The following is an 11201-nucleotide window of genomic DNA, read 5'->3' as shown; positions in this document are numbered from 1 at the left end:
AACATGTAACTTTTCTATCATTCATGTAAGTACAAAATCAGTAGGTACTGATGTCAGCTTGCACAAGCAAGGTATGAAATGAAAGGGCTGTGTGGCAAGTGTGAAATGTGTGGCTAGAGAGAGAAGTAATATTCACTATAAATAAGGCCATACCTCAATTTTTCAGAAACACTACACCCAGAGGATAAGCTTGCCTTACAGATGTGTGCCTTCAGAGCACACAAGAGTCAAAACGGAGTAATGGTGATTGTTTGCATGAGTTTCTTTTCAATCAGCTTTTGCTGTTTTTTCTGCCTGCTGTTGCCTTGAAATTGTGTCGTTGGGGAGAACTAGTTTGGAGAGAAAGAATCCTTAAAGCCAGTCTGCAAAGCAAACTGAAGGTGGGGACAAAAAAACATCACAGAATAAATCTTCACTAGGTTCCTAGAACAGGCCCTAAGATGTGAACACAGACTGCTGATTCTTGGAAAATCTGTCTTATCAGGGTATGTTAAATAAGTAAGTCATGTTCAGATTAAACTGTCTCCAAGTAGCAGTTTGTTTGCCACAGTGGAACTGTTTAATTCTATTGCACAAGGACCTTGAATTAAAATGGCTTTCATCAAAACACTGGAAACAAGCATTTTGAAGGAAGAAAGTCAAATGGAAAACCCCCCACATTTATAGTTCCCCAACATATGGTGCAGGAATTTAAGTGGATCTATATCAGTTGCATTTAAAACACAAACACCGTACTGCACCTAACCCAGAAATAAATTACACTGAATAACTACATTTTATAAAAAAAAAAAACCCAAACAAAACCAAAACCTTTTCTAAGCAAACTTCACTCCAGGTCTTCAAATGTACAGCTGCAGTTTTCAACTTCAGTATCAATAACAAAGTCTGATGAGATAGGCATTTTACAAATCATGTTAGACCAGGGCAGGAGCAAGTCTGAGGTCAAATCTTCAGTCATTTTCTTATGATGTGTTTTTAGACTTTTTATATATTCAGATTCTTATGGGTTTGTGGTTGGGTTTTTTTTAACATCTTAAGTAAAATTCCTAAATCAGATCTAAGTCCATTCATACCCCTCTAGAGCAAAAAATAAATAAATGATAGATTTTGTTGCAGAAAAATGGGTCTGACAGCTGATTCTGTAAAAGCATATATATCTGCCTGCTGAAAACTGAGTCCAGCTCTGGCATTGTGTCAGAATTTTCCCATCCTCAAAATCTCATGTTTGCAATACTTTCTATTGGGAGGATTGTAAACTGAACGGGAGCCCTCATTCAGAATTCCCCACCAATTGCTCTATGTGTGTTTGATGATAACAGGGTGCTGTTCCTCATGTGGGGTCAAAATTCATAGATGAGACTTTTTGCCATTTTGCTGAGTTTCATTTTCTCGTTAAATATCTCCTCAAACCTTCTATTCTGTTTTGGAGTGAAGTGGTTCTTCCAATCACCAACAGCACCTAGGAGAGCAGGAGCAGAAAAAGAGCAGTGAAGCTCGCAGTATATAGTGCAGAAAATTATGTAAAGGCAGCCCAGTTTTGTTAAAGTTGCATTTGGCACAAATTATTAATATGGTATTAACCATAGTTTCTGCAGTAGGTTATGATCATGAGTAATTGTTTTATTGGTCTGGTGATACTGATGGAAGCAGCTGGATAATCACCCATAAGCCCTCAGACTTGGTTAATGCCAACAACACTAAGTGGTACATGAAGACCAGCAGGTTTCCTAGATGGAATTGGAGCTCTTGGTCATCTCAGCAGAGAGGCATTTTGCTGCACCTTAGATATATGCAGTTAAAGGTCTCTGCCTGGGTTCTTTCACAGTTAGTGGAGAGAGATGGTTAATTCTTTACTGAAATTCATCTCATCCTAGTCAACATCTAAAACTCATAAAATTAATGGTGCCCCAAAAGCAGCTATATCTTTCCACTGACTAAAGAAGACTCCTGTAAAAGGATCCCTGAGTGACCTGATAGATGAATCCCACCCTCACACCTGCTCCTAATCTCTAGGGCTTTCTGTGGATGAGATGTCCCACAACTTAAGTGGGCAGTTAACTCCTTCTGGGTGACCATGCATACTTGTGTTCAGTAGTGTTTCAACTGTTACCCAGTTTGAGCAAAGAGGAAATTGTTTCTTAAACTCATATATTTTAGTGAGACAATGCTTACAGTTTCCCCTCATGTGCATCCTCTAAAAATCCTATATCCCAAAAGTGCTGACTAAAACAGCATTCCTGACAGCAAGGACAAGAAAAAAGAGTCTGAAGAATAATGTACACATCCAAATCTTCTGTAAGCTGACTGAAACTAGCTAAAAACCTGGGATTTGCATAGGAGCTACTTGGAAGTGAAATTGTTGGGATTTTCAAATTCTTCAACATAGCTCTGTCAAAGTTCACTGACTTAGAAAAGCATATTACAGAATCACAGAATCATCTAGGTTGGAAAGGACCCTGAAGATCATCTAGTCCAACTGTTCGCCTAGCACAGTTCCCACCTACAGCATATCCTTAAGCTCTAAATCGACCCTACTCTTGAACACCTCCAGGGATGGGGACTCCACCACCTCCCTGGGCAGCCCATTCCCACGCCTAACAACCGGTTCTGTAAAGAAATGCTTCCTAATATCTAGTCTGAACTTTCCCTGGCGCAACTTGAGGCCATTCCCTCTTGTCCTGTCACTTTCTACTAGGCTAAAGAGGCTCAAACCCAGCTCTCTGCAGCTTCCTTTCAGGTAGCTGTAGAGGGCGATGAGGTCTCCCCTCAGCCTCCTCTTCTCCAGATTAAACACCCCCAGTTCCCTCAGCCGCTCCTCTCCTCATACGACCTGTCCTCCAGACCCTGCACCAGCTTCGTTGTCCTTCTCTAGACACACTCGAGTAACTCTATGTCCTTTTTGTAGTGAGGTGCCCAAAACTGAACCCAATAATCAAGATGTGGCCTCACCAGTGCTGAGTACAGGGGTAAGATCCCTTCCCCGTCCCTGCTGGCCATGCTATTTCTGATACAAGCCAGGATCCATTGGCCTTCTTGGCCACCTGAGCACACTGCTGGCTCCTGTTCAGCGGGCTGTCAATCAACCCCCCCAGGTCCCTCTCTGACTGGCAGCTCTCCAACCACTCCTCCCCAAGCCTGTAGCGCTGCTGGGGGTTGTTGTGGCCCAAGTGCAGCCCCCAGCATTTGGCCTTATGGAAACTCCTCCAGTTGGCCTCAGCCCATGGCTCCAGCCTGTCCAGGTCTCTCTGCAGAGCCTCCCTACCCTCGAGCAGATCAACACTCCCACCCAACTTGGTGTCATCTGCAAACTGACTGAGGGTGCACTTGATCCCCTCGTCTAGATCATCAATGAAGATGTTAAACAGGAGTGGCCCCAAAACCGAGCCCTGGGGGACACCACTCGTGACCGGCCGCCAGCTGGATTTAACTCCATTCACCACAACTCTCTGGGCCCGGTCGTCCAGCCAGTTTTTTACCCAGTGAGGTGTGTGATTTTCCAAACCTCGAGCAGTCATTTTTGCCAGGAGAATGCTGTGGGAAACGGTGTCAAAAGCCTTGCTAAAGTCAAGGTAAATTACATCCACAGCCTTTCCCTCATCCAATAAGCAGGTCATCCTGTCATAGAAGGAGATCAGGTTTGTCAAGCAGGACCTGCCTTTCATAAACCCATGCTGACTGGGCCTGAGCATCTGGTTGTCCCTGATGTGTTGCATGATGGTGTTTAGGATGAGCTGCTCCATCAGCTTCCTGGGCACTGACGTCAAGCTGACAGGCCTGTAATTTCCCGGATCATCCTTCCGACCCTTCTTATAGATGGGCCTCACACTGGCCAATTTCCAATCAGTCAGGAGTTTTTGTTTGTTTGACTTTTACTAACTAACTAATTTACTAACTAATTATATTTTAGCGTTTGCTTCAGCTCATTGGTAAAACCATTTTGAATTAGCAAAATATACCATTTTCCTATTTATTAATTGAAACAAATTTAGTTTTAAGCTGTCAATTATTGTTCAAAAATTAACTAAATTAAAATAATCAAAATCCATCTAAATATGATGGTTTGATTTACTTATTGTCCAAATACAAGAAAACCCGAAATGTCAGGAGCAAGAAGACAGGTACTTTAAGATCACATCTGAACTAAGCACTGCTGAAGATTTTACCGTGGATTCCAGCTTGGCCAATGTTTGAAGGCTCCCTATGAGGCTATGAGGTGATTGAGTCATCCATTCTTACATTGTTGTCAGCATATTCTTTTCAGGAACATTTCAATAAGATAAGAGGTGTTGCGGAGGATAAAGGCTACTAGCCGTCTCCTTCGGAAGGAATGTATCTTGCTCTGTCTCATTCTAGTAAACTAAGTGACCTTCACAGGTGATATCAAGGGGACATGCTGTAAAGACTGAGGGGGTCAACTCTTAGATAAAAAAAGACCGATAAAGAGTAATGCTTTGTGAACCTTTCCTTTTAGCTCAAAAGCTCCCATGGAACAACATTAGTCAGACTGTTGTTCAGATTCCTCTGTGCTTCTCTAGTGTAAGTGTGCATTTTCAACCAGAGAACTTAGAAAGTCAGTGATTTTTAAGATGGCTTTGAATGAAAGGATCCTGTTGATAGAGGCCTCCTGGGGCTGACTCAAAGCGTTACTCCAGCCCAGGAAAGACCTGTACTGTGGCCTCTGGCTGTATTCCTACTCCTTCTGCTGTGTTAAGCCTAGAGAATTTACCTTTTCGGAAAATCAGCTTCCTGTTGGATGTCAGTGCACAAACGGTGTGACTGGGATCGTTGTTCTCTGTATCGCTTTTCATCTCTGAGAAGGAGGACTTCCTGCAGATGTCTTGGATATCATTATCACTGACATTTAAACCCAAGAACAGACTAATTTCCTTTACAATCTTAGGAAGATCCTGAGGTGCAAGAAAAATAAAGATTTTATATTTCTGAGCTGAATATCAGATTTTTAGTTGATATTAAAATGATCCTTTTAATTACATTTCAAGTTTATCACACATTTATTTGCTTTCAAGCAAAGCTAAATGTGTTGTTAGACTGTGTAGATGACAGGTACAGTATACCTGATTCCCCTCTTAGATATATTGACAGAAATGAGTAAATACTGTCTGTGATATCAAGTTTAGTTACACTGCAAATTTTACTCCTAGTTCAAGCAAGGTGTTCTCCTATTTCTCAGAATTATTTCACTGAGAATAGAGAAACACTCAAAGCTCAGCTTCTGTTTAAGTAGCTTATTTCATTGAAGGTGCTATATCTAGAGAGCCAACAAATGACTCAGGATCCCAAAGAGCTTGTTTATATTCCTTGTAGTGGAAATTTTTTTTCACAAAAAATGAACCAAACTATTTTAATGGAAACACTAGAAAGTGTTTTCTGTTCACCCCAAAATTCATTCTCTGAAAGCTATGTTGGAGTTTTATGTGTAATAATTTCCTTTCCTAAAAACCTTTTCCTTATCCCCCCAGCCTTTAATTTTCTTCTTTACAGGGAGCACAAGTCCTGCTGACCATGAGTAGTTCTGTTGTCTTATGTCACTTTTTGAAAATTTCACCTGAAATGTCAGGCAAAGCAGGTTAAGGGGTGGCCCTCCACAGATGTTCTTGGTTAGTCTTTCTGTAGGACCAAGAAAAAGGAACTTAAAGTTCTTCCTGTAGCCAGGGGAAAAACATGTCACATGCATCCCACTCCTGCATCTACGAAATGCAACTCTCACAGGATTTGATATTTGTAACTTGTGCAGTCAGAGTTAGCTCATTAATATAAATTCTATGCAAATATAAAATACGCCCAGAGACCTACATTCACATTTTCCTTCTTTCTTGTTTTTCATTATAATTTGGTTTTTGATATTTTAATGATGTTAATTTACAATTAATGCATTCTGAAAAAAGAGCAGAGAGCAGATTTACCTTCTTCATGTCTTCATAGAACAAAAACAGGATGTTTTTGTCATTTGCATGTTCCTCCCAACTTAGGAAATGATCAAACCAGGATCCGCAGACAACTGAAAACCCATGTAAAAGAGTTTCATACAAACTTTATTCATAAATAACTCTGATGTTACTTCACACATTTAGGGGAATGAGCCCTTCATAATACATACCATATATTCCTCTAAACTAGATTCAGTTCTTTTTATGAAGTCACTCAAACTTACAATTCAAAGAGGTTATCATTCTTGCTGGAATTTGGTTTTGTATCAGAGATGCAGATACTGTTCTGAGATATGATTCTGTAGTGGAAACAGTCTCCACATCTAAGCAAAGGCCAGTGATGAAGGTAAATGTCCTGCCCTAACAAGATCTGAGTATCTCAGCAACTGTCTGCATGTCTGTGGTCACAGCTAGAAATATGATCACTTCACTAGGAAATTGAATAAGGAGTCTGTCAAATGAAGTACACTGTTGTTAGCTCTATTTTGTCCCAGCAGAGAGGAATCTGTATTGGTTTTAAAAGTCAAATAACAATTATGTAAAGAACTTATTATGCAAATACATCATTCAGCCAACAACACAGATAACTTATGGTTTTATAGTTGACTCAGTACTTGTTTTGCCTGAATGCTTCTTTTGGTGAACCATGGGAGGAGAGCAAAATTCCAGCTTTCTTTTAAAAACAAAATTCTGACCCTTCTGGTTGAAAGGCAAGATGGACTGCATTGAAAGCTGAGTTGAAAGACTCCTGTAGGATAATGAGAAGAGGCCTGGACAGACCAATCACAGCCAGCATTCTCCAGAACTGTAACTGCTTTATGCCAGCTACCAGATAAATGGGCATAATTTTTGTTGCCAACCTTGAGATGTAGTTAAGTATTTTGCTGAATGCTCCAGTCTGTAGCCGTCTCCTGCACACAAAGCACTGTCTGACTGAAGGCATGTGTGCTCCACAGTGTTCAGTTAAACCCTGCTCTCCTGGTTGACCACACTGGGGATGGGGCCAATGATAGCATAGAACAGCCCTGTTGGCTTCAGGGGTACAGCATATGTAGCCCCAGAGACTCCAGGGACAGCATCACAGTTGTGATGTGTGACCTCACCATTGTTTTGAACTGAGATTAACTCTGTATGGGTACTACAGGCTCTGAATCAAGCATCACAACCTTCATATATTTCTGTTAGGAGCAAAGATGACAGTATCACCTCTAACATAAATTTCTGTTGTAACCAGCATAGTTATCTTTTTATGCCATGCATAAGCACACAGAAAATAGAAGGTGACTAATAATTTACAGATAAATGTGATTTAAAATTTAATATAATTTAAATTTAAATTAAACATTTAAAATTTAATATAATCCTCTTGTTTTCACTATTATGTGTTCAGAGTTGATACTGAACAAGGCAAGATCTGTAAATCACTAAAGCACAATCCTTAGAGCTGCTCTGAACTAGGCACACAAGATGTGATCCAAAGCCCATATAAGCCAATAAAAAAACCTGATGTCTGGAGCTTTGATGTAAGCCCATGACAACTGCAATGGCACTTTTCTTTCGAAGTTTTCAAGCTTATCTATTATTGTTGCTGTTATCATCACTGTGGTTGTATAGCAGGAACACATGTCCTGAAAGGAGTAATAAAACACTAAAAATGGGAGTGGATAGCATGTTCCTGTTGTCAGCTTCCATGCCACCATTGCCACTCATAAAAATCTCACTCTTGTCCTTGGTCTTTGGACCCCGCTACTAAGACAACACATCAGGCAGAGTGTGTGCAGGAGGGCTTTATGAAAGCATCCAGAGTCCCTTTGAAGGGCCACTGAAGGCTGTCTTCAAGACTGGAGAAGGCACTACACCTGCAAGCACAGATCTTCATGCAGCCCAAGGATGGTCTCCCCCTGCACCCCACCACTTGCCCTTCAGTATGGCAGTGAGCCACACAGAGCTGGCTGAGCACCTTCAAACAGAGCTCCTGCCCCACTGGCCTGCTCACTGAGGGCAGGAGCTGGCTGCGGTGAGCAGAGCTGCCCTTATGTCCGCTTGGGAGGAGCTGTATATGCATGAATGTATATACATGGGGTCTTGGCGGGAAGCAGTCTGTTACTGTCATTCACAAGACAAGGTTGGAAATGTTTTCATACAAGCAAATCCACAACAGAATCAACAAATTGTCAGGGCTTTCAGAGTGTTTGTGGGAAGAGATTAAATCAGTAGCTTGTCTGTTAGAATATGTTTTTTAACAGATATGTCAGAGAGCAGCAAAAACCTGCAAAGAGCAGTTGTGCTGAAAAAATGCAGCCACTTACCAAAATGTGTCCTTGCAGGGCTGAAGATAGCATCCTATTATTTGCTCTTGTTAAGTTTGACATTAGAATTTATCCTGATAGAAAACCCTAGCTAAAGCCATGTGAATAAGGAGTTCAATAAGATGTTTTCACCCAGTTCACATTTCTTAATTTTTTCTGTGTGTAATAAACTAATGCAAACTGCAAGAAGAAAACGTAACATTTATCCTTACCATCTCCTTTTAAGAACAAATCAAAGAAAGCAGTCCAGGTGTCTATAGTGGGAAGGTTTGGGTTATCTCTGTAGTAATGATACATGGAAACTGCAGTATCTTTTGGATTTCTGCTGATGTAGATCATCTGTAAATGAAGATGATATTGTTATTAATGATAATATCCTTCCTTTATTTTAGAGGAGCTCTGTATGTAAATGCAGCATTTTCACAGGCAGTTTGCAGCATCAAAACCCTTTCCTTTAGGATTCCTCTGTCAGTAACCATGCCATTAAGATAGAAATGTATTTGTCCCTGCTTAGACAGGAGTCATTAGTAAACAATTCCATGTAGACAGAGGTGTGTTTCCTGCAGCTGGGTAATGTTTACGTTTTATGAAATAGGCAGTATTCATTTTAACTCATGAGTAAGTATACTACCTCATAAATCTAACTTATGAAACCATTTACTAATTAACACTCACAGGACAGCTGCAAAACATAAATTTCGGCTTTTCATTCAAATTAGCCTTGTACCAAAAGTCTGGATCTGAGTAATCCTGCAATTTTGAACTTCTAACCTGAAATCTAAAGCCCAGAGCTGATTTTTTTTAAAGACCTCCCACATTAACATGGGAGGAACTCAAAAACTGTGATATGAATCTACCTCCCACATTTCAATTCTTATCTGTTTCCCCAATAGGAGAGGCAGAGTTTCTTCACCGCCAGAACAGCTGTTAAGTAACTCTATTTTCTGAGTGTTCCAGCCACTAAGAAATGGGGCCATGAGAATGCTCCCCTATCACTAATAATATATTTCTGATTGAAAGATGTTGATGTTGTATTTTGTGTCTTGCCTGAAACACAAATCACCCCGTGGGAGCAGTTGGGCAGGAGCAGAACCCAGCCAAAGTCTCTGCTCACACTGCCTTTGACTGTTGGTCAGCTGTGTCTCCAAAATTCACAGCAAACCACTTCTGAAAATGAAAAATCATTTGAAAATTAATAAGGAACAACTAGACAAAACAGATTCTTAATAGACACTTAACATATACTACTTTTATGGTTTTGTCTTACCTTGCATTTTTTATTCTTAAAATTTGGTGGTAACATGTTGTAGTCTAAGTGTGTTGGGATGATTCTCTTTGATGAGAGTTTATTCAGTTCCTCCAGTCTGGATATGTCTCCAAATTCAATGGGAGATGTTAGTATAACTTGAGTATTGTAAAGCTTTGTTATAACTCCTGCAAGCCAGTGTGTGCCTGCAGAAAAGTAATTTTAAGGAAAAAAAGAAAAAAAAAGAAAAAAGAAAAAAGAAAAAAAGGAAGATTTATTACTGAGAAAATAAGAAAATATGTGGAACATGCATTTTGCATATTGAAACAGCTTGCCAGTGCACAAGTGATACTTCTAATCCCCCAGATTCAAGAAACTTTACATAGCTGAGTAATTGTGTTGGCTCCAATCTTCTAACTGGAAAAATTAGGGCTGTAGCCGAAGTACAAAGTAATCTGTGAGAATTGTTAGTATTGGTGTCAAAACAATCTCATGAGACAAACTGCTTGTCAGCTGAGAGGTGGTTATATTATTTTTATCATTAATTTTAGAATAAGCTGTTTGGCTTTTTTTCTTACGGTAACTTGAGTCTGTATATTTGGGAAGTATTCTCTGGTGTGTGAGAGTGAGGTGGGAGGAGAGTGAATAAGAAATTAATAAATCTACAGCTAAGAGCCATACAAATAACTTAATACAACTCTTGACTTGTTCATAATTGAATGTAGGAAGTCCTCAGGAAAATCCTTCAAGTACAGATCTTGCTTACAAGAAATAAATATTTATTTGCTTTCCCATCTGAAAACAGCTGAGATTATTTTCAATTAAAGAATCAAGATTTAGAAAAATGACCCATATTTTTTTGTAATTTGAACACTTACAGAATAATATATTCACATACTAAAACATCCTTCTCTGTTTCTTGTACACAGACATTTCCCAAGTAGTTTAAACATGAAACAAAACAATGAGACTTCTTGCAATTAACATCTAAAAGTAGAACTTACCAGATTTAGGATAGGAAACCAAAAGGACATCATCTTCTCTAGCATCAAAAGTATCCAAGGATTTTAAAAGTTCTGGAGAAGATCTGGTGGTAAAGGAAATCCCCTTAAACCTGTGAATGAGTTCTGCCTCACTGGGGTTGGACATGTTTGCTTAAATCTTTCGTTCCTGAAAATCAGATAACAGTGAAATGACAAGAGGATTTAAGGGTCACTTCTAAGTCAGATGGTTTGAAGTGACAAATTGAGACCAAGCAATACAAACTTCACGCTTATATACTTTGTTACACGCCATGGAGTCCTATCAGATATTGATTTTTCCAGGTAGTTGACAAAGGCAACTGAAATACTAGAAGTAACTTGATAAATAACTGAAATGCAGAGTCATGAAAAATGCATGTCATTTGTCATTTATTAGCTCTCCAGATAAAGTAATGAGGTGACAGTCAAACTGTATTAATTGTGGAAAATTACAAGAATGACCATTATGTATTACCTTAAAATATGTATAACGTGATTATTCTATAAGCTGTGCATTGTTGGAAGCTGTTTTAACTTCCAAGGAAAAGGTACGTCTTGATATACTTTTTATGAATACAAAAAAATTGTCACGTTTTATGTGAATGAAATGGGTTTGGGGTTGTTTCATCAAATACACAACAGCCTGAATTTTGAAAAGTGCAAATCAATTGCAAAT

At 39.5% G+C, this 11201-nt stretch overlaps 1 protein-coding gene across 1 annotated transcript; it reads right to left on the bottom strand.

The window, feature by feature from the left end:
- Positions 1-1340: 1340 nt before the first annotated feature.
- On the bottom strand, positions 1341-10652 carry LOC141958505 (sulfotransferase 6B1-like). Its single transcript, XM_074901323.1, has 6 exons — positions 10508-10652; positions 9525-9709; positions 8470-8596; positions 5925-6019; positions 4727-4907; positions 1341-1459 (listed from the first exon to the last, which is right to left on the bottom strand). The coding sequence occupies exons 1-6, from the start codon at positions 10650-10652 to the stop codon at positions 1341-1343; spliced, it is 852 nt and encodes a 283-aa protein (XP_074757424.1).
- Positions 10653-11201: the final 549 nt, after the last annotated feature.

Source organism: Athene noctua, chromosome 3 (genome assembly GCF_965140245.1).
Source record: "Athene noctua chromosome 3, bAthNoc1.hap1.1, whole genome shotgun sequence".
In the NCBI taxonomy this organism is placed as follows: Eukaryota; Metazoa; Chordata; class Aves; order Strigiformes; family Strigidae; genus Athene; species Athene noctua.
The sequence above is the reverse complement of the archived record's forward strand: the minus strand, read 5'-3'. Positions and strand labels throughout refer to the sequence as shown.